This window comes from Arvicola amphibius, chromosome 1 (assembly GCF_903992535.2).
Source record: "Arvicola amphibius chromosome 1, mArvAmp1.2, whole genome shotgun sequence".
NCBI lineage: Eukaryota > Metazoa > Chordata > Mammalia > Rodentia > Cricetidae > Arvicola > Arvicola amphibius.
Genome location: NC_052047.1, coordinates 174,702,245 through 174,726,599, shown reverse-complemented (window position 1 = coordinate 174,726,599; position 24,355 = coordinate 174,702,245). Strand labels below are relative to the sequence as shown.

General features: G+C 40.9%; 1 protein-coding gene across 1 annotated transcript in view; it reads left to right on the top strand.

The window, feature by feature from the left end:
- Nucleotides 1-24,224, top strand: part of Ankrd22 (ankyrin repeat domain 22) — a 27,894-nt gene extending 3,670 nt beyond the window's left edge. The window contains exons 2-6 of the mRNA XM_038315380.1: nucleotides 11,326-11,517; nucleotides 19,143-19,250; nucleotides 21,519-21,596; nucleotides 22,998-23,096; nucleotides 23,553-24,224. Coding sequence (XP_038171308.1) covers nucleotides 11,326-11,517; nucleotides 19,143-19,250; nucleotides 21,519-21,596; nucleotides 22,998-23,096; nucleotides 23,553-23,630 — 555 coding nt within the window. The 3' untranslated portion in view covers nucleotides 23,631-24,224. The remainder of the gene's footprint in view (nucleotides 1-11,325; nucleotides 11,518-19,142; nucleotides 19,251-21,518; nucleotides 21,597-22,997; nucleotides 23,097-23,552) is intronic.
- Nucleotides 24,225-24,355: the final 131 nt, after the last annotated feature.

Sequence of the window (24,355 nt, the reverse complement as noted above, 5' to 3'; positions counted from 1 at the left end):
AAATTATTCATATCTATATCATCTCCCCCTTTAAATGTAAAAGAACATTTATAAACAATATTTGGGAACATGGGCACAATTATTTCTCTCCAAACTGCTTCCTGCTGAATGGGGACGCTGTTAATCAAATCTTTAATGGTGTAACCTGTGTGCCAGGTTCATCTCAGTCATCAGTTGAGTGAAGTAATTTTCTGAAGTTGTTTACAGCAACCTTTCAGGAGGGCGTGGTCTATCATACCATATTGGGATAGAAGCAATCCAACAGGTCTCATTTTCTGTAAAAATAAAAGAAGAATCTCTTTTCCAAAGTATCATATCCTTAGATCCAAATTCTAAAGTCAAGGTATTTTCAAGATATCTTTCTTGGATTAGTTCAGCAGCATTTGTAAACAAATATCTTTTAGCAGCTGTTGCTCCTTCCTCAGCATTCAAACAATTCAAAAAGAGCATAATAGCATACAGTATCAAGATTCTCTGTGTATTTTCCATCTTTGTGCGGCTTTATTTTAACCTCTATTTCGTTTATTTTTACTTTTATTTTTTGAGACAGGTTCTCTGTATATCTTTGTCCTGGAATAACTCTGTAGACCAGGCTGTCCTTGAACTCTCAGAAATCCGTCTGTCTCTGCCTCCCCAGTGCTGGGATTAAAGGTGTGTGCTACAACACCTTGAACTCACAGAGATCTTTCCGTCTCTGCCTCCCAGGCATTCGGATTAAAGGTATGTCCTGCCACACCTTGAAGTCACAGAGGTCAATCTACCTCTGCCTCCCAAGTGTTGGGATTAAAGGTGTATACCACCACAACAAACTACTTCCTTTTTCTTTCTTTCTTTCTCTTTTTTTTTAACTGTAAGAACTTTAACTTTTAGCCTGCATGTATTTTTAACTCACTGCAAACCATTTAGAGGTTTTCTTTGTCTTTGAATCTCTCTTTACTATATATCTCTCTTTTTCTGACCACACGAGTCTTTAATTTACCAAGCAATATAGGTAGGATTAAAGCCGTGGCTTTGACAGCTAGATCCAGCCCATTCCTTAGCTTTCCAGCCTCATGGCAGAGGTACCGGTTGTAGCCATGTTTATCACCACAACTCTGTGGCGGTTCAAGGTCCCTGCCAGCAAGCAAGCTGCAGCATTCTTCTCAAAGACCAACCACATTCAAATGCTCTGTACGTAGTCGGACCGCCTGCCCGAAAGAGTCAGAGTTTGCCCTGGCAGTACGGACCAGAATGCCAGCATTTTAAATGGCCCAGCTTTTTTCCTGCTACGGCTAAAAACCCAAAAGCATGCATTCAGCTCTTCATCAACACCGTTTAAGTGTTTCGTGTCAGGACCTCTTAAAAGAGCTCCAGGGTTTTGCAGCTAAAGCTGAGTCAGGAAGTCTCTCTCAGATGAGAGTGTTTTCTTGCCTCTTGCAAACAGAGCCAGACAGCTTTCTCAAGCTTCTGTGGATTCAGTTATCCACGTTGGGCGCCATTCTGTAGTGATAAGCTGTGGGCTGCATTCCCGCCGCCCTGCTTTCGGCCTCCTGACTAGCTTATGCCCCGAAATAGCATCACACAAATTGTATTCTTTTAAACACTGCCTGGCCCATTATTTTCAGCCTCTTACTCACATCTTGATTAACCCATATCTAATAATCTGTGTAGCACCGCGAAGTGGTGCCTTACCGTTTAGTTTCTAGCATACGTCCATCTTGGGCTGGAACTTCGTTGCATGTGGCTTCTCTCTGAGGAGAGGCACGGTGGTCTGCCTAACTTAAGAGAGGCGTGGAATCTGACTGATCCTTCTACCTCAGAGAACGTCGAGACAGCCACAGTGCTTTCAAATATTCTGAACTAATGGCTCAATAGTGGGGCTCAAGCTGTGTTTTAAAATACCACAACATTTCTCCAGGGTTTAGAACCATGGAGTACCAACACTGACATGGTTCCCACACATCATATTAATTTCTAAACTTCAACCTCTTCTCCTAACCATCACTTTTCAGCCAGGTCAGGTGGATCTGTGTGTCAGACAAGAAGGGATTTTCATCCACGTTCTAGGTGCACAGCCCTATAGAAGTCTAATTTTAGGAAACCAACAGTTAGTTAAGGAGACTTAACCATTTCCATTGGAAAAGGGCTTGGGAGCTACTTGTGGTTCTGGGCAGTTGGTGTGCAGTAGGGAATACAAAAGGGCTTTCTGGGAAATGAACCTGAGGAAATAAAAGCACAGTCTGAAAGGCAGAGGATAATGAGCAGGTAACCCTGAAATAGAAACGAAGGCCAGATCACAGACACGAGTTCACCAAGAAGGGCAGTGTTCTACATAACCGGCTCATCCAGAAACTGAAAAAAAAAAGGCGGGGGGGGATATTTTGGTTACGTCACTCTCGCGAGAGCAGGAGCAAATGCCTGATTTCTATAATAATAAATAAATATAATTTAACAAATAAATCAAGGTGGTGTGATTGAAAGTGGGCTAGGAAAGGGTCCTTTAGGTGCAGTGGTCAGGAATCTCTGTTGTAACTAACCCATGCTGCTGAAACTGCTTGATAGCCTTACAGATCTGAAAAAGTGTGAAGACATGAAAACAGGTAAGAATAGAGAATATTCAAGACCATCTGGAATGTTCTAAGCAAAGAGAGGAGTAGTGAACGAGGTTAAGAGAAAAACCAGCTCAGGTTCTGTGTAAAGCAGGGCTGTAGGTAGTGCCTTCCACAGGCTATAGGTCGGGCAATATGAGCCTGTAACATAAGCATACTGCTACCAAATATTCTCCTCTTTCTTGCCTATTAGTGTATCTTCTATCTTCTTCTTTGTCTTCAATAACTGTGGCTTTGGCAAGACCTCATCATATTCTCATGTAGCCATTGTTTCTGCCCCTTTCGGGGCTCACTGTTGCCAGGATTTTTGTTTTCGTTTTGTTTTGTTTTTGCTTTTAGATCATGGATCAGTTTCTTGAATTCTTTTGCTCATGCCCCTTTCTCTACCTTTGTGTCATTTTGTGTCTGATTCTCCAAATCTACTTCCAGATTCTCAAAACACAATTTTACCTTTCTTTCTGTTCTCTGAAGTTATCCTCAGTGACCTTAAAATCTACAAGAATCTTTCTTTTCCTTTTTGTCCTCTATCTTGGCACCCAGTCTGTCTCCGTACAGCTACTCACATATTCTTTTTTGGAAAAGTTTATTGGTAATATCTGTTATCGTATTTGTGTATCTGTTTGCTATATTTCTGTGTGTGTGTGTGAGTGTGCGAGAGAGAGAGAGAGAGAGAGAGAGAGAGAGAGAGAGAGAGGAAGAGGGAGAGGGAGAGAGAGAGAGAGAGAGAGAGAGAGAGAGAGAGGAGAGAGCGAGCGAGCAGAGATCTTGGGCTTGGGTGTTGCTCCTCAGGAGTTGTTCACAATTAGCAGACATAGGGTCTTCTACTGGTCAGGAGTTGGCTGTTTAGCTTTGACTATGTGGCCAGTGAAACCCAGATATGAGGCTCCCTCTCCTTCCCAACACTGGAGTGACAAGTGAGTGTCATCATACTGAGCTTTTTTTTGACATGGGTCCTGAAGATGGAATTCAAGTCTTCATCCTTGCAAGGCATCTGAGTTCATCTCTCCAGTTCCATCATCAAAAAACATTTTATTTTGTTTTTTGTTTTTATTTGTTTTATGAGACAGGATTTTTCTGTGTAACAATCCTGGCTGTCCTGGAACTCACTTTGGAGACCAGGCTGGGCTCGAATTCACAGAGACCTTCTGCCTCTGAGGCCTCTGCCTCTGTAGTACTGAGATTAGCACTACATCTGGCTCAGAAACCTTTTCTAATAGAAACAAACAAACAAAAAAACCCTCATGTCTAGCAAATTGAAAAGAATGTATAAATCTCCAAGATGGATAAATAAAATACCACAAGTATTTAAAACAGCATATAAAAAACAGATTACAGGTTTAGACACTTTTAGTTAAGCATACATACCAAAGTCAAGGGGACCAACAACTGTCACAGAAAATGCTTTTAGTTTTTTGTAATCATGTGCCACCTGGGCATTAAACTGAAGGGACAGGATGTCACTAGGTGGGAAAGGGGACCTAAGCTTCATGGGGGTCTCAGGGATATGCTTCCATATTTTAGCCAACTCTTCAGAGATTTGTTCATTCCCCAAATGAGAATATATACAAAACACCCTACAGATTTTCCTAAAACCAGACTAGCCTAAGTCCATTGTCCTTTAAAATGTACACAGAGAACACTGGTCATTTTCTTCCCTTAACTCTTCTCTACATTAAATACAAAATAGTTTGTGTCTAGGGAAACCTTCTGAGTGGTCGTTCACTTTAAACTTTCCAACAGATTTTATATCTATCTATCTATCTATCTATCTATCTATCTATCTATCTATCTATCTATCTATCTTTCTATCATCTATTTATCTTTAAGATGCCATTGTTTTAGAATAGCCTATTTGTTGTTAGAGGAAAGAAATCTTATGCACACCTAGGGATTGGTGCCTTCTGTGTCTATTTTATTCTGTTATGCAAAATGATCAAACCGGAGAACCCCTGAAACACACAGACAATGACAAATATTCTGGCCAGAATTTTGCAGTTTGCTACTAGAAAGGCAAGGTGTGGTGTTGGCACAGTGTAGGGGTCTGGACTGGGTTCATTTTCTCTGCCGGTTAAAGAATTAAAAGGCAGGAAATATCCCGAGTGCAATAGGTGACAGGTGAGGCATCCTAAACACCACGAACAGCAGCGGAGTCAGAAGGAAGGCACCTGCTCAAGGGGAGGATCCATGTACACGCAGCCAACAACCAGAGAAATAGACGCTCTGCAGAGCGGGGTGGTGAGGAGGATGGGGAGACGGAGAGGTGGGGGTCTCGGGGGTGATGGCACAGGGGGAAAGGAGACAGGGAGGAGGGGATGTGTGGGTGCTTGGAAACCAAGAATCCAGTCCCTCCTCAACAGCTGGGTCTTTGACAGTCTCTGAAGATGGTTGATTGGCCCACAACAGTTGTGTAACAAATTCTGGTCTGCTCTGAGCTTGTTGAGCCAGGTCACAGAAGGGGGTCTGCTGGCGGGAGACAAACACCTACAAGGCCTTGTTTTAAGACGTCAGGCTTTTGTCTCACATCACGAGAGTGAGGAGGAAGTCAGCCATCTTGGAAATTTGCCACTTTTATTACCTAATTACTGGCGATTTACCTGCCCTTCTGTCTACCAGGGGATCTGTCTAGCTCCTAGCCTCTTAATTCCTATGGACAATGTTAATTTTGGTATGTCTCAAAGAGAAGCATAGAGCTGACTCCTCCATAGTTTAAATTTGGCTTCATGGTTTCCTAGCATGTGCACCTTGTTCTTGCTCCCCTTCCTGCTAGGCCTAACTTTGCTCTCACCACCTCTGTTGGTTTCTTTCTTGCAAGTCCACCCTTCTCCACATTGCTAATTTATGCGTGAGGTGGTAAACCAGCATTTTCCCAGGTGACAGACAGACGGGTTTCCCAACTCTACTCCAGGCTCCTTCACTCCACCCTTCTCCAACCATAGATTTGCTGAAGAAACTGCCACACCAGCCCAGCCAGCTGTCGTTTATGACTGTGATTCCACTCTTGATGATTAAAGCCATTCCAGTTTTCATTCGGCCCAAACAGACACTAGTAATTAGGAATGCACCAGTTCCCTGGCCCCATGTTCCAGGAGTCTCTTCTACCCTGTCTCCACCCTTACTCCTATGTCATTAGCCCATTCATCTAGGCAAGCATCAATGTTATTCCTTTGTCTAATTATGTTTACCAATCTACACATTTAAGACAAATACCTATTACAATAAAATGTGGTGACCAAACCAGATTTTCCTAACAAAAACACTTCAGCCAAGCGACAGTTCTCTCTACTGAGTTATCTGTCCTTTTTCCATCACTTTGGCCTTGGAGCCAGAATTTTCCTTCTGGGTCATCATGCTAATCCATTTTTGCCCCTGTCCTGTTATTTCTGCACTCTCTTTCAGCAATCATCTTCTATTTCATAATCACTTCTGCTCATCTTAATTGGATCCGTATGCTTCAATAATTAGAAAAGTATCTAGCACTAATTGAGGGTTTCGGGTGAGTCAGTCCTGAGCAAAATGCTTCGTCTACACAGTCAGGTTTAATTCTTTCTGTAGCATTATGCAGAAGGAATGTTTAATGTATGGAGGAAACTCAGCACAAGTGTTTAAAGGGTTCAGATGAACTGTTCAAATAACACTTTTGCTAAATAGAGGAGTGAAGTTTAGAACACAGGATGTTCACATCTGAGCTTGGATTTGTAATCATCAGAAAGCACCATGTCTCACCAAAATGTGCAGAATTCTGGTTGGACCCTATGTGCTATATACTTACTTGCTTTTACTGGCTGTTTTCCCTGCTAAAGCTATTGCAACTTTCTCTCTCTGATTCTAGTTGTTCAAAGATGGGTCCTGCTCTGTCATATGAAACTGATGATTGCATAATGATCAGTACATCTAAATTGTTCTAAATCTTACCTGTTTCTCGAGACTTTCCTATTTTTGCTAGGTTGTGTCTGTTTCTGGAATTTACTACAGGTTTTTTTGTTTTGTTTTGTTTTGTTTTAACAGGGTCTCTGTGTAGCTAGGCTGACTTCAGATTTATTATAGAATCTAGTCTGGCTTCAAACTCTTGTTCCTCCTACTTCTATATCCTGAGTCCTGTGATTACATATGCCTCCATACCCAGCATCTTTTTACCTCAGATATGCCTAATTCTAGGTCAGTTTTGGCAAAGCCTTTGAATATACAGCTAAATGCTAGCAGACCCGTGGCATGAGAGGACTCATCAGAATCCTGAGGGTGCAAACTGGAGCTTACTGTTGGCAGCAAGTCTTCCAGCCAGAGACTCACTTAAGATGGAAGTATCTAGAGGCTGAATGAATGACAGTTGTGCTCCGGGGCCTGGTTCATGTCTCCATCGCTTATGAACTGTGGGACTTGGGCTACAAAAACGATCTCTCCCAGTTTCACCTGTGTGCAGTGAGGATAAAAATACTGCTCACCTTAGAGAGCGGTTTTGCAGACTCTGGGAATGCAATGAGGAAGTGTAGACAACAGTAATCGCGCTCACGCTGCTAGCAGGCTAGTTGGAGAGGTGACTGCCAAGGACACCGATGGTCTGTTTTTAGGTGATGTGACATTGCAGATTTGTAATTCATAATGTACTGGCTCACCATTAGAAAAAGAAAGCAGTGTATGGTTGGGGGTTAGTACTCGGTGAGGGCTCCATTGTTCCATGGCAGAAAGATGGGGGTAGAGAACAAGCCGGAAGCAGACTGTCGTTTTAAAATATAAGGAACCAACCCACTGCCAAAGTAAGCAACACACTTGTGAAGTAACAGTACTAATCCACGAGTGTCACCTCGCAACCCCAAAATCCAAATTTGTGATAACCACTCAGCATCACCATACCGGGTGTCTTAGGGTTTTTATGGCTGTGAAGGGATACCATGCCCACAGCAACTCTTATAAAGGAAAACATTTAATCGGGGTGGCTGGCTAATAGTTTCAGAGGTTCAGCCCATTATCACCATGGTGGAGAGTGTGGCAGCATGCAGACAGATGTGGTGCTGGAGAAATAACTGAGATTTTGAGCAACGGGAAGTGGACTGTGGCAGTCAGTGGTATCCTGAGTAGGAACTCTCAAAGCCCGCCCCTGCAGTGATAGACTTTCTCCACAGAGGCCACGCCCACTTCAACAAAGCCACACTTCCTAATAGTGACGCTCCCTAGGAGATTAAGGAGGACAATTACATTCAAACTACCACACTAGGGATCATATTTCTAAAACAGAAACTGGGAAGGATACATTTAAACCACAGCAAACAGAACTGATTAACTTGAACCAAAAGGGAAGGTAAGGGACTGGTAGGAGAAGCAGGCTTTGTGAGATTTGAGAAGCAGCTGTGTCCACTTAAGAACAGAATCCTGATCCAGTTGGTCATGGCGGAGGGTCTTCAGTGGGGATATGATGAGCAGCTACCGTGTCGGGTGAATGAGCTGGAGATTGAATGGCTGAGACAGATAGAGATAGCACAGTCAGGGGTAGAGAGCAATGAGGATCTGAACCCTGGTACTAGCCCTGAGCGCTCTCCCGGCTGTCTGCGGGGCTGTGCTTTTCTGTCAGACTACTGTGAGCTGCCTCCTGCTGCAAAACAGCAGGGAATCTTTACAATTGTCAGTGGGAGGGGGGAAGAGGGGGACACGACGGATTTCAGTTAGGTGGCAGTGATGTACATTAGCCTGGAAAATTACTGGTGCGGTTTAAGCTTATTGAGGAGCTGATCCCGGAAGTGGGGTTTGACCCTTTCACACTTCAAGCGCATTTGTTGCTAAGTGTTGTCCAAGAGCCCTACTCCAGGGACAGTTTGGCCCAGCTTCTTCAGTCAATTTTTTGCCATAGAGTGACCTTGGTTTGTTCTTTCGATCAATCCACTTCGGTCATCTCGGACGTGAATTCCTGACTTAACCTTTTGCTAGCTGCATCCTGCTTCTGTCTGCTACTTGCGTGTTTGTTCTTTTCGTTTCCTACACTACATGCTTATCAAACTGGCTCATTTGAGACCAAACCGAACCATACAGAACAGTGAGTGTCTCAGTCGCTGTTTTATTGCTGTGGAGAGACACCACGACTGTGACAACTCTGTAAAAGAAAGCATTTGATTGGGGCTTGCTCACAGTTTCAGAAGGTCAGTCCCTTATCGTCATGGCGGCGTGCATGGCTCTGGGGTAGCAGCTGAGAGCTACATCATGATATGTAGGCAACAGGCAAAGAGAAAACCTCTCAAAGCCGTTGCCAGGGATACACCTCCTCCAACAAGGCCACACTGCCACAGTTCCAATCCACTGGAAAAGACCAAAGTCTTAGACTCAATTCAAATTCAAATTAAATGAATTTATTCTTACTACTAGCAGAAGGACAGCAGCTTTAGAGCTGAACAATATGCCAAACCTAAGGGGGCTAAAAGAGGTGTTTCTAAAAGTGGATATCAAAGGTGTACATTACAATTACCTATGGAGTCCACAGCTGGGCAAGAACATGTTTTTCTTTCTGTTTGTATAGTAATAAAAAGACCATTTCATCCCAGCCCCACAGCATAAGCAAGGAGTTAAGCAGCAAGTTGACCTAAGCAGGGTTAGATACCCAGAGCAGAAGTACCATTAGCCTAGTCTTATGCTACCTGCAGGTCATAGGATCTCAGAGTTATTGCAGGGCTCTTAGCGATGCTGGGTACCATATTAAGTTCCTTTAGCCATCACAGGGGAGTTATGTGTAAATTATTACCTAGGTCTGAGCACTCTGGAGGGAGTATCACTAATTGACTGGGATAGAGCAGGCAATAACACAGTGCCATCAGATTAAGGCTGTCACATTCCTACAACCCCTACTCCAAAAAGGCCACACCTCCTAATCCTTCCAAATAGTTTACCAACTGGGGACTAAGCATGCAAATCTATGACTCTGTGAGGCCATTTTCATTCAAACCATCACAGTGAGGTAACTGTTTCACTGCTTGTTTGCTTATTTTTGTACACACACACACACACACACACACACACACACACACACACACACGAAAATGAACCCAGGGCTTTGCATACATTCAGCATCAGCTCGAACATTGAGTGGCTCCTGGCATCTAACACTTTACTTTTCAAAAAAACAGAAACTGAGCCGGGCGGCGGTGGCGCACGCCTTTAATCCCAGCACTCGGGAGGCAGAGGCAGGCGGATCTCTGTGAGTTCGAGGCCAGCCTGGTCTACAAGAGCTAGTTCCAGGACAGGCTCTAAAAAAGCTGCAGAGAAACCCTGTCTCGAAAAACCAAAAAAAAAAAGAGAGAGAAAAAAAAAAAACAGAAACTGTGTTCAGATTACAGGAAGCCTAAGAGAGGTTAAAGGTAAGAGCAGGCCATATTTAAGTAATATTCCCTGTGCAGACTGAGAAAGCCCCTAGTAACTCTCAAGATAATTATGTCTCTTGGGCTTCCTATCTTTAATCTGCAAAGATTTTTAAAGAAACCAAGAAGAGGGATTTTTGATCTTTGAAGTAGGAGCCAGGCATGCAACATGGATCGTTGAAGTGGACTAGGTGTGGTGTAATGAGGAGTTGTGGGAATTATGGAGAATTGGAAACAACTACCACTAATCACCAGTTAGCTGGTGTCCTGTTTGGAATACAGCCCAGCATTAGGAAATCCATGATAACTTCAAGAGAAGCAAGAAGCTAAACTGTTGTAAAATTATTTTAAAATTTGACAAGTGAATATACCTTCCAAGTTACCTGCTCCCAGCCTTTCAAAGCAGAAACAGTTCTCCAGAAGCACAGAACCAATAGAATACATCCCTAATATTTAAGGGGATTCTTATTAGATTAGTTTACATAATCAGAGGCTGAAAAACCCCACAGTGGCAGCTTGTAGGTTTGCAGAGCCTGGGAGGCCAGTGCCAACTAAGCTCAAGGAATTTGATGCCAGGTGGAATCAATGATATAGCCCCAGATGAGACCAGGGTCTAGAAGTTCCCCGAGAGACACTGTGGTAATCTTCATCCAAAGGCAGAAGAGGCTGGAGTCCATCATTTGTTTTTTATGTTGACTTATTGGTGTGTGAGAAAGAGCACACCTATGCTACAGGGCAGGGGTGGATGGGGGTCGGAAGATGACTTGCGGGAGCTGGTCCTCTACTTCTTGCTGTGGGTTCTTAGGTTAGAGCTCAGGTCATCAGGCCTGGTGGCAAATTACCAGCTGCAGAGAAAGTCACTTGGGATCTTTATCACCCATGGCTGCCCTGAACTCTTTCCTTTCCTATGCGTAATTCTACTCTAGCCAGAAGTTGCTTCTTCTGAAAATCTCTTCTTCATTTGCAGTCATGATATAAAAACTTCCTCAGGGCCGGGCGGTGGTGGCGCACGCCTTTAATCCCAGCACTCGGGAGGCAGAGGCAGGCGGATCTCTGTGAGTTCGAGGTCAGCCTGGTCTACAAGAGCTAGTTCCAGGACAGGCTCTAAAAAAGCTGCAGAGAAACCCTGTCTCGAAAAAAAAAAAAAAAAAAAAAAAAAAAAAAAAAAAAAAAAAAACTTCCTCAGTGAATAAGATTCACAGTATTTCACCCATCATTTATTTACTTATTCATCTGCTTGCATTTTGTCTGTTCCACCCTACAAGCCATTTTGGAAAATGTAAGCAGATCTTCATGGATGTATCGTAGACTTAGAGTAGCGGTTTTTGTTGTTGCTGCTGTTTTTGTCCTTCTCAGTGGTTCATGCCCGTATTTCATCAACTATTCTGCTCTTTTTGACTCAGCCCATCTGCCAGGCAGCCTACCAGAACGACTTGGGGCAAGTGTGGCGGTGGGCGAAAGAAGACAACCATTTCGTGGATGTCCAAGATGGCTTCAACGGAGACACTCCCCTCATCTGCGCCTGCAGGCGAGGCCACGTGCGAATTGTCTCCTTCCTCTTAAAGAGAAATGCTGATGTCAACCTGAAAAACTTGGTGAGTTTGCTGTGTGATGATGGCCTAATGGGGTTGGGAGAGTTTCCATTATGTAATTTCTTATAGCCGTAACCTGGAAAAATACACGCCAACATTCTGGAGTATGCCTTTAGCCGAACATTTTATCCACATACAGATACTTAAAACTTATATGAAGCAAAAAAGAGCGTGCGACTACAATGAGCAATGTAGTTTCTCTTCTATTATCTGGTGTCTGTCAAAAGAAGAGGAAATAAAATAAGTTCAAGAATATGTAAATAAACCAAAGCAAGCAACCAGAACCAGGGGAGGTTGTGACAGGTCTGGGACAGAAGGGGCGAGTGTTGACTGCGGTGATTCTCTTCCAATTGTTGGAATTGGTGTGTTTCGCTTTGTCTTCTTATAGCTTCTAATATCAACGATTCTCTCTTGCCTGCTTCACCTAACACAGCCCAAGGGCATCTTGCTAGTCTGAAAGCACAAATAAAGCATTCAGCCAGCAGCGATGTTTTGTGGTGATGTCGTTGTGCCTCTGAAGAAGGGGATGGTCCACTCTGTTGCCTGTAAGCAGCTTCTACTTGGCCTGTTCTGCTCCCTCCAACCTGTCTCCTTGCTCTCTTCAGTATCACAAAGATAAGGGAGGAAATGAAACACTGTGCCTCTTATTATTTAGATTTTTACTTGTTTTTAATATAGATTGGGTTTTTTTTATTTTTCACTGACGTGTTCATGTACCTGGTGCTGGGGTAGCATGAGAGTATTTTCACTAGTCTGTTGTGTCCTTTAGCACATTCTCCATCCTGCCCTCTTTCCTCTCCGGTTACCCTTTTTTGCTCCCCAAGACAATTTTACTTTATTTTCATCTCAAATATTTGTACACAGCTGCATATATCTTTATAAAATCTGTGACCCACAATGTGAGAAAGTGGGATGTTTCTCTGCATCTGACTTAGTCCACTTCCCTCTCTCCAGTTGCATCCGTTTCCCTGTGAATGATACGACTTCATTTTCCTTCATAGCTGTAATATTCCATTACATTTGGCTTACCTGTTCCGCTGGTGATGGGCATTTCTTTTGGTTTTATAACTTAGCTATCATAAAGTGTGCTGCAGTAAACATGCTGTGCAAGCACTGTATCTGTGATGATTTGGAGTTCTTAGGGAATACCCAGGAGTGGGTTAGCTGGAGCATGTGACTGATTGTGTGTGTGTGTGTGTGTGTGTGTGTGTGTTGAGTCAGCAAGTACCTGTATACTGAGTTCCCACAGTGGCTAGACTGGGTACAATTCCCATATTGTATTAGGGTTCCCTTTTGTTCACATCCTTGCCAGTAACTGTTGTTGTTAGTTATTTGTATTCCTAGGGACTGCTCTTGTGACAGGGAGAGATAGAACATTAATAGAATTTTATTTTGCATTTCTCTCATGGCTAGTGACTTTTTTTTCTGAACTTTTATAAGTCGCCTTTTGAGAACAGTGTGTCTTTTCATTTTCCCCTTTATTGATTGAGTAGTTTAATTTCTGCCATTTTGGTTCTTTAGTTCATTGTGAATTCTAGATATCAATCTTCTGTCAGTTGTAGGTTAGAAAAAATATTCAGTCTCATTTTGTAGGCTGCGTTTTCATTTGGCCCATTCTTTCCTCTGCCATGAGCTTTTATTTCAGGAGGCCCCACTTGTCAGTTGTCATTAGTTCTTGCACAATCAGAATCCCATTTGGAAAGTTTTTGCCTATGTCTACATATTAAAGTGTGTTTTCTACTTTACTGTAAGCAGAGTTTTCATGTCCTGTCTGCCCAGTGCCAAATAAACACACAGAGCCTTAATATTACTTATAAATCTTCGGCCAACAGCTCAGGTGTGTTACTAGTTAACTCTTACATTTAAGTTAAGCCATATTTCTATTTATGCCTTGAGACTGGGCACCTTTTCTCAGTAGGGCATTTTCATCTTGCTTCTCTCATCCGCTGGTGACTCCTGACTCCGTCCTCCTCTTCCTAGAATTCTCCTAGTCTGGTTTTCCACTCAATCTCTTCCTGACCAGTGCTTTATTAAACTAATTCGAGTGACAAATCTTCACAGTGTACAGAAGGAGTATTCCACAGCACTTACCACTAAAGAGTATTATGACATGAATTCTTTTGTATTACGGTATTTTGTCCTCTTTGGACTTTATTTTTGTACAGTGTGAAAGACAGGGATGTAGCTTTATTCTTCTGTAAGTGTGCACCCAATTTTACCAGAGCCATTTGTTGAAGAGGCTGTATTTGTTCCAATGTATAATTTTTGCATGTTGTACAATAATCAGGTATCTGTGGTTGTGGGAATTTGTATCTGAACCTTCTCTTTTTAAAAAAAGGTTTATTTATTTTTTAAGTATATAGTGTTCTGCCTGCATGTATGGCTGCTTACCAGAAGAGGGCACAGGAGCATCATATAGATGGTCTAAGCTACCACATGGTTGCTGCGAATTGAACTCTGAGCCATCTCTCCAGCCCTGGACTTTCTCTTCTATTCCATTGATCTACTTGGTGGTTTTTATACCAGTACCACATATACTGCTTTCTTTGCTGTGGCTCTGTAGGATAACTTGAAATCAGGTTTAGTGACACCTATAGCATTATTCTTTTTTTGCTCAGAATTGCATTGGTTGCCTGAGGGTTTTTTTTTTTTGTGTGTGTGTGTGTGTGGTGATTATTTCAATTTTAGAATTTGTATTCTGCTTATTTGAATAATGACATTGGAATTTTGATGGGAATTGCATTGAATATATAAATTGTTTTTCATAATATAATCATGGTCACAATGAACTCTATGAACATGAGAGACTTTTCCATCTCTTCGTGTCTTCTTCAACTTCTCTTTCTAGTGTTTTAAAGTTTGTATGTAAAATATCTACAGGGGGAGAGGAAAATGAATATATATTGTTGATGTGGGTACAGCCATGTCAAAGACCCCAATCAGTGCTTTAGTACAATAGGAGTGGCAAAGCCTTCCCGTAGTGAGGCTTGGAAGAATGTCAAAGCCTTCCTTAAGTCCAGCTGTGGATATTGACAGAGTGTACAGGATATGTCCACAATAACTCCCATCACCACTATCTGAAGATTGCTCCCTTACAGAGACGGCTCCTACAAAGATGAACTAAATCTGCCTCCTTGTTGTTCAGCTGTGGGTAACAACCCTGCCTCCTTGTTGAGCTGTATATAACAATCCTGTCTCATTTTTTTATGTGCGTATAATAACCCTGCCTCCTTGTTCAATTGTATGCAATAACTCCTCTTCCATGTACAACAGTGTATAATAAATACATTGAGTTTCTGGGGTTGCTGTGGCCTCTCTTTTTCAAGAGCCCAGATCACACCCTCCCAGTTTTTCTGTATGTGTGTCTATCCGTGCTTCATTCCTTCACCCCCAAGTTGAGTGAATCCCTGGCGCCATGCAGAGCACAGCTGGGACTTCTCAATTCTTTTGTTAGGTCTATTCAAGTATTTATTTTATACAATTGCAAGTGGGATAGTTTTTTTGATATTTTTCTCATATTTGACATTGATTGGTCGGGAGACTACTGATTTTTGCACATTAATTTTGTACCCTGCTACATTGCTGTTATGGAAGTGCTTATTGGGTTTAAGAGCTTCATATTGAAATCTTTAGGCTCCCTTCCATATGGAGGCATACCACTAGCAAATAATGATACCTTGACTTGTTCCTTTCCTACCTATATTCTTTTTATTGCTTCTTTTGTTCTATTGCTCTAGCTAAGATTTCAAGCATCACAGCATAAGACTGGAGAAAGTGGAAACCTTCATTCTATGTCTGACTTAAGTTTGCCCCCATTTAGTACAATGCTGGCCATAGGTTTGTGGCATGTAGACCTTATTATGTTGAGAATACATTCTATCTGTTTCTAGTTCTGATTTATTAATTCTGTGTATTGAACCATCTCTGAAATGAATCCAAGGTGATCATGGTGGATGAACTTTTTGATGTGCTCTTTCACTGGTTTTCCAAGCATTCTGTTGAGGACTTTTGCATCTACATTCATCAATGAGATTGACCTGTAATTATCTTTTTTGGGGATATCATTATCTGGTCTAATTATCTGTGTAATACTGACTTCGTGTTTCCTTTCTATTTTAGAGACTAATTTGAGAAGTATTAGTCTTTGTTCTTCTTAATGTCTAATAAATTCAGAACACAAGTGTACCAGGACAAGAGATTTATTTTCTTAAAATTACTGTTTCATGCTCGTTGCTTGTTATCAATATGCTTAACACATCTTGGTTTAATTTTGGCATGCATACAGAACTTCCTCTATTTCCTTTTTACTTTTACACTTTAGTGGAATGCAATTTTTTTATGTCCCGATAATTTTCTAAATTTCCCTGATACCTGTTATAATGTTTACAATTTTAGTTCTGTGCTCTACAATAAACACTGACTAAAAAAAAACTATTTTGCAGAGGAAAGTGAAGAAGGATGCTTAAAAGAAATCCCTCACTAGCTCAGAATTGAGAAATAGATGGTTATTTATTTAGGGATAAACTCACAAATCAGAATCCTCTGCTTGAACTGAGATCAGAAACCGAAATCCACAACTGGATTTTGGCCCCATTCACTTATTTTGACAGCTGTTACCCGGCATTCCCTGGTTCATTCTCTCGAGATTCTAGTGGACCATTCTTGCATGCCCTCCACGCTAAAGTTCCCCATCACTCCACCATCTTCCAGTATTCAGTATTCAGATGCTTCCTGTTGTAATGTCTCAGTCTCCAGAAGATCCTAGAGTATGTTTAGTGAACCTAAGGATTTTACTATGAAACCTGCTGGAGACAAAGAAGTTAATGAGGAAGAAGTTATGGGAAGGCACGCAGGATGTGTTTAAGGAAGCGTTATCAGTGATCTTGGAGGTTTCAGAGCCAAAGGGGAACAGCATTAATGTGTCTTTCTGAACATTTCTGTGGCACGCTTTCTGACCTTCTAACATCTGCTTTTTAGTAGAGGCAACATTTAAACTGTACTGAGTAAATATCTGAAACAACCTTTGCAATAATTGCAAAGGTCTTATAGCCACTCAAGTGCTTTCAATGAGCAAAACAGTTAGTAGGGACCCACTTGCCCTTTCCAAGTCAGTAAAAGACCAGAAAAGTAGGAACAATGATGTATTATTTAAAATTTAATCAGGGGCTTGAGAGATCCCTCAGAGGTCCAAGGTTCAGTTCCCCACACCCACGTGATGACTCAGCCAGTCATCCTTTGCTCCAGTTCCCAGGGATCTGGCACCCTCTTCTGACCTCCATGAGCATCAGACATGCATGCACTGCACTTAGATACATGAGGACAAAGCACTCATACACATAAATAAAAAAAATAATAAAAAACAATGGTCAGATTTTCTTGCTTGCATTTACTATATTCTTGGTTGATCTTCTTTGGACATCCTCCCCACCCCGCCCAGTGCATCATCATGAAAGCCAGGGCTTTGCACAGCTGGACACATGTTGTGCCAGAGCCATGCTTACAGTTTGGCTGAGTTTAAAAGCAAGTCATACTTGAGTTTACTCAAACAGATAAGCAGTTCAGTAGAGTGACAGGACCTTTCTGGAACATAGTGGTGGAGGTAGGTGTGCAGGGGTGTGGTGAGCAGTTGTCAGAAATCAGATGTCTGGGGGTTCTAGAGCCATGCTATAGGTAGCAGAGGAAAGGGGATATCTGGCAGCCCAAGAGCAGGCCTGGGCTTTGCTTTACAGAGGTGAACCTCAGTCATCCTGGTAGAGCCTCTACCAGGATAAAAATCATGAAAAGGACCTTAGTTATCCACTGTAGAATAATCGTGTTTTTAGCAGAGGCTTGTATTTTTGGTTTTTCATATATTTTAATAGTTGTTTGATGCTTAATTTTATTCTTCTCACCTATGAGCTGTACATTAATAATTTGATCCAGTATTTCATATTTTAAAAATATACTTAAGAATTGTTTAATAAGTATTGAACAAAAGCCTTAAAACATCAAAAAGCCCTGCTGTTATTTCAAAAACAAACATCAGAACATTGGCTCAATGGATAGCAAGCTGAAATAAAATTAAAACACAGCACACCATAATTGGCTAGGGTTAAAAAGCAAAGCCAAATATTGACTGGGAATGTTGACTGGGAATGTTGACTGGGAATGTTGACTGGGAATGTTGACGTTTAAATCATTACTTCACAGCAGCATAATTTGGTAGCATCATGTGATGCACACTTATATCTTTGTTTCAGGTGTTAACTTATAGAAACTTATGCAAAGAACAAATTAGAATTTCTGACAAGATTTTGTAAACAAGGGTATTTAGGTAATATTCTTTGTAAAATTTAGAGTTTAACGGCTTGAAATGTCTTAGTAGTAGGTATGACCAAAGAAGTTAGAAGAGCTATTTGATAGAAGCCAAGTAGCCATTACAAACTCAGGCTTAAACACATCGATGGCATGGAAGATGCATATATTCTAAATACACATTTGAAAACAAATGAAAGAAGCATATAGTGTTACATATGAAATATTAAAATACTGAATGAATAATATGCACATTTTTATTTAATAAGACAAAGGAAAAAGAGCATAATGTCAATAATAAACTCTGGGCTGTTCAATAATGATAATTTTAAAGTCTATTATTATATTCTTAATTATTTACCAACACTTCTACAGATAAGACAGATAACTTGAGAACAGTGCTTCTCCTCAGTGGTCACTCACCTCTCTTGTTTTCTGTCTGCTAGCTTGGTTGGCAACCCAGCTAACAGTGTCAGCCTGTAGGCCTTATACTTATTTGTTCATATTTCTGTCCTACTTTAATTATGAGGTCCTGAAGGTGCACATTCCCCTCCTCTCCTCAAGACCTATCCCCCGGTGAATACTGACATATCCAAGGAATTATATTGTGTGCAGTCTTATAGTACTGCCTATGAGCTAGGAAACATGGGGGAATTGTCAAGTAGTTTAAACTTTGCACAACAAACCACAAATGGATACATTTCCATCACCAATGACCAAGTGCTATCTCTATCTGCATGTTTTTTCATACTAAGTTTATTCCCATGTCTCATCTCATCTATCTATCTATCTATCTATCTATCTATCTATCTATCTATCTATCTATCTATCTTTCTATCTTTCTATCTATTTTTGTCTTAAACAAGCTTGGGGATCTGTCCTATGATGGTTTGCATGTATACTCATCTCTGCTGTTCACTTTGGTCCTTCCATAGTTTTTCCTTCATAGTGCACAAATTCAACATTCTGGTAAACAATACCCAGAGTTAATTAATCACATATGTATCATAAAAGAACATACTTAGGCTGAATATGTATATGCAACATATGATTTTGAGTATTTTAGTTCTACATTTAAAAATTCTCTCTCTCTATATATATGTTATATATGTATACACACACATAGACACAGACACACAGATACACACAGACACACACACACACACACACACACATATATATCCCTGAATGTATATGGCATAATGTCAATAATCATCGCTGCACTACTTGAAATGGTTACTTTAGAAATGAGAAAAAATGCATGAACTAAATTTTTTGGTATGGTAATCTAAAATTATGGAATTTAAGCTAAAGAATCCTTTTCTTAATTATAGAAGGAGAGAACCTGCTTGCACTATGCTGTGAAGAAGAGGTTTACCTTCTTCGATTATCTACTCATTATCCTTTTAATGCCTGTCTTGCTCCTCGGATATTTCCTCATGGTGAGTACTGTTGCTAGGGCAAAGGGGCAGATATGTAGGAGAGCCATGGAACGAGTCATCAAGTTTCCCTTGGCAGTGTGATGTAAAGAAATGGCAATAAAATTAGCCCTTGGTTTGTGTAAGTGTTCCTTGATTCACAGTAGATTACTAACTCAACAGACCTTTTATAAATGAAAACGTTGCAGATAGAAATGCATTTGCTTTAGCCAGCCTAACAAATGCCATGTCTTAGCACCATAGTGCATTCTAGAATAATTATAGGGTGTGACCACCTGGTCACACTGGGAGCGGGAGTTCACCTCCATCGCCTAAGAGCACAAGAGTCTCAGAATTACTGGCTGAAAATTTTACTTTATGTCGTCTATCCCCAAGTTTCTGAATTTTAAGGATGCACCCTAGTGGTGATTTGGAGGAAAAATCCCAAGTCCTCTGCTTTTGGAAGCTGGCAAACACAGAAGGTATTTTTAGAGGTTCTGACCCAATCTTTCACCTCGAGGAACTGAATCACACTTGCATGGGTCTTTGGCAGGATAATTTTCTTGAATAAATGAGTAGGTAGGTAGTGTGAGAATTATTAAGAAGAAGGTCAAATTTGGTTATTTTGTTTGGTTTTTGTTTTCTTCAAACATGGTGACTGATCTACCCTGCTTTGTTCATGTTTTTCCTATCTGGGGCCCACCATGAGCAGTTCCATCATGGAAAGGACTGAAACAATGTCCCACCTGAGATAAAGAAATGACTACGCTGTCTCCTTTATGTAGCTAGCAGACAAGAGACTTTAGCTATTCCTATTAACACACAAGTTCCAGTGAAAATTCTGCCAGTTAAAAATGCTATTTTGTATTTAAAGGATACAAAATTTAAGGAACATGTTGAGAATTCTTTAATTCACTTCTGAACACACCATTTGAACACACATCTTTGAAGTCTTTTTGAAAAAACAACTGCGTGTGTCTTACATTATTTGAACACTTGCAATTTCTGGGCATGAAGAATCTGACATTCACTTACAATTAAGAGGTTTTAAAGAAAAGCATTCCAAGATGATGCTTAAGGCTTTTCCCCCCCAAAATTTACTCTTACACAGCTCTGCTTACAAATAGGGCTTAGAAACTGGAGGCCTCTGTAAGATACTGACTGTTACCGGTAGCCCTGCTGTAACTGCAGAACTACACTGTTAGTGGACCTGGGATTGTAAATTTGTGCTGCCTAAGGAATAGGCAGCATGAGACAATTATAGGAGAATGGACTAGAAAGAACTAAGTCACTCCGGAGAAGAGCCAGGGCAGAAAGAATTTGGAAGGCAACAGGGAAGGACAACATGGTGGGGAAGACACCCAAGTGGAGCTTCAGAGGTTGAGTGGGGAAAAATGTCAGGCTTTGCTCGTGTGAGCAGCGAGGTCTTAGTCTCCTCAGGCGACCAACTGTCGGAGGAAGTTTCCTACTGTAATGGAGTCAGAATCTTAACCGGCTAGAGAGAGCTAGAAAGCACATTTCTAAGGAGCCTGAGCTTATGCCATTCACTTCCGGTATCCTTTCACATACGTTTATCATGACCCCTTCTGTGCAGGCCAGGTGTTGGGGGAAAATACAAGGACAGTTGCTTTTCCCTCATCAGTTATAGCATTATGGGAAGTTGGTCATTACTAAACGGCATGGACGTGTGGGAAATCACCATGAAGCTGGGGACACGGAGGATACAGGCTTTGCAAAAGCCTAGAAGAAAAGAGTTTCACCTGGCCAAGAGAAGAAGGCTGGGAATTGGGAACATCACAAACACGTTTGCTACGCAAAGAAAACTTTTGGTTGAAGAAATATTCTATGCAGGGAGGATACTTGGTAGGAAATGAAGACTTAACAAAATCCATTGTGGCTTGAATAGAGGAGTCAGGAGGTAAAACACGTGAAAATGCTAAGGCCACATGCCCTAGGGCCACTCAAGAGTTTAGCTGTTTTCCCCAGAATAATGGGAATTTGTGAACATTTTGAGCCAACAAGGAAAAGACAGGAACCAGATCTCATTTAAGATGTGGTAGAAATAGGGTTAGGCCTGTGATTGTGAATTCTGAACAAATTCTGTGGTTTAATTGATACTGTAGTGTGTGTGTGTGTGTGTATGTGTGTGTGTGTGTGTGTGTGTGTGTGTGTGTGTGGTGTTTTAAGAAGTAGGAATTTAGGATTAACATGAAGTCAGTTGATTGGAACAGTCCTAAGCAAGATGTACAAAATGTTTCTGAAACACCTTCTTGCTCTTGCTGTTTGTAACAGGTATCAAAGACGAAGCAGAACGAGAATCTTGTACGCATGCTCCTTGATGCTGGTGTCGACGTTAATGCTACTGACTGCGTATGTTTGTATTTTGAAATAATACTCAAAGGATATGCCTGGGTAGAATACTTGCTGTTGACATAGTTGCAAGCTTTATTTTTCTGGATGTTGACTTATGGTTTTGCTTTCTTTTTTTCTTGTTGCCATCAGGTAACTTTGAAGTTATTATTCGCTAAACTCACAAACATAAAATATTTGTAGATTACAGGAGAATTGTAAAATAATCTGCATTGGACTGTAGTAACAAATTAAAGAAAATGATACAAAAACACTGTCCTTAGTAGTTTGGCAGTGGCTTTAGGTACATTTAATAGGTACAGCCTATTTGCACATTTAATCTTGAAACTTGTTAGTTAAGTGGGTTAGGAACACTAAAAAAACAATCTGGCTCAATTTTCTCATGTATAAAATGGAGATGAAAGCAAGTTGTGCTGGGACCTGAACTCAGAACCTCATACATGCTAGGTGTATACATATCCTCCTTAAGTTTGCTTTTTGGTTTGTCTGTTTGTTGTGAGGCAACCTTTTGTTAAGTTATTTAAACTGGCCTTGATCTTGTGACCCTTCAGCTTAGCTCCATGAGTATCTGGGATCACACACCTGCCCAACTTGCCTAGTTGTAAATTGGACATTAGTACTGACCTTCTAGGGCAGGTTCCTGCAAAGTCCTCAGAAGACTGACTAGGCTGTAGTCAGTGCTCAGTACATATTCATAGCTGCTCCAGTCATGATTCTAATCACTAAAAGAGAAGTCCCTCTCACAAACGAAAGGGAGATAAGGTCAAAGTTTAGAGAAATACCCCAATGTTGGTAGGAGATACCATGAGCTTTCTCCTTCCCATAAGGAAGTGGAAGGTTTTATTTTCACTATTTACTCCAGATTTACTTCTACTAATGCTCAGGGTCAGCCGAAATTTTATTATCCTGTTATTTAATTTTCTTATATTGGTTAGATACAATTTTCGATTTCCCATGTTTTATCAAAAAGTGCAAGTTGAAATTTCATTTAGAAAGATTTGAACTCCTATTTGTGATGTCTAACATATTCTGTGGGTATTACCATTGTTCTGTGATAAATGTCTACCTCATTCTTGTTTCCATTAATTACATTATTTAATATAATATTTTACTTATTTTAAATGAAGATGAGTTTAATATCTTTTTATAAGTTGCACATTTTGGTTTAGAATAGAAAATAAGAAAGGGGAAGATAACAATGACTTATTGAATTTTTATATACATAGTGAGGAAGAGAAGAAAATGTTTGTAGTACAAGAGATACAGCTGCCCATAACTGGCCAACAGATTGGCTTTGGTTAGTTGTCTCCTACAAAATGTGAGAAGTTGCTCTAACAGTGAGGGCCAAGGTCTATGGACAGCCTGACCAGTGAACTGCACGGTTGGTCCTTTGTGTTTCAGTATGGCTACACTGCCTTGCATTATGCATGCCAGATGAAGAACCAGACTCTCATCCCTCTGCTTCTGAGAGCCCATGCAGACCCCATGATCAGGAACAAGGTAAGGACCTAACAACTGTGATCCACCTAGTGGCAAGCTTTTCTCATCTGGGCCTTCTGTAGAAGTTCAGTTCACGGTCTCTCCACTGAATCAGAGGAGATTAATTGCTCCTCTTAAGGAAGGAAGGATCGTACTTGTATTACTTTTGAATTTAAAAAGTATTAGTACTTTTCATATTTGGGATTAAATACAGAATGATTTAATATTGGCTGCATCTCCAATGCCCTTTTGCTTTGTAAATTTTGAGACCGGGTATCATTCAGCTGTCCATGTAGGGTACTGAATGTTTTCCAGTCTTTTATTTTTTTTATTTATTTTTGATATTTATTTATTTATTTATTTATTTATTTGAACAGGAGGCTTGTTGAAGTATCTACAAAGCCTGAGTGAACAGTCTGTCTAAACAGCTGACTAGTCCTCATTGACACAGAACTAACTGATTTCTTTTTTCTGCAGCATGGAGAGAGTTCCCTGGATATTGCACAGAGACTAAAATTTTCCCAGATTGTATCGATGCTCAAGAAAGCCTCATAGTCCTGTGACTTCTCATGTGGTGACAGAGACACAGCCGAAGGACAGGATGTTATTCCTGTCTTGGATAATTGTTACTCTACGGGCACTCAAGCTGGGTGCATCTGCCCTGTGACAAGCACTGGTCTTAGAATGACTTTTATTCAGTGGAGGTCACTATGGCCACGATCTCTGAAGCACCCATGACACTTGTTGGAATCGCTATTACTGTCAAAGCTAAATTTTTAAAAAATTCCAATTCAGTGTTTTCTAAAGACAAGTTGGAGTTACCTGAGGTTACATTCTCTTTTCCTAGTTGTGACATCTTTCAGGAGACTTTGCCCTCCATCCTGTCCTGGGAGATGAATGGTTCTTCACAGGTGCTTTGACATACTAAGCCAAACAATGAAAGCATGTGCACTTGGACAGCATGGCATGTATGTGCAGGGAGCTAGAGATTCCAGCATGAATGTCCGTTGATGGAAAATCTTCAGGAAAAAACATGCCAGGTGTCAGTTATGAGCTTATCCAAACCATAGAAATTGGCACATGCTCCATGGCAGAACTGTTTTTTCCCATTGTTTCTGGGGGGCTGGTTTACCAATATAGCAGCATACATTTCACCATAAGTTTATAAATGTCTTTTCAGTCTGTAAGTTATGAAAGTATCAAAAATGTCTGTACGGAGTCCTTATGGGGCTGAAGCTGTAGCTCAGTGGTAGAGCATGTGTTTGCTGTGCACAAAACCC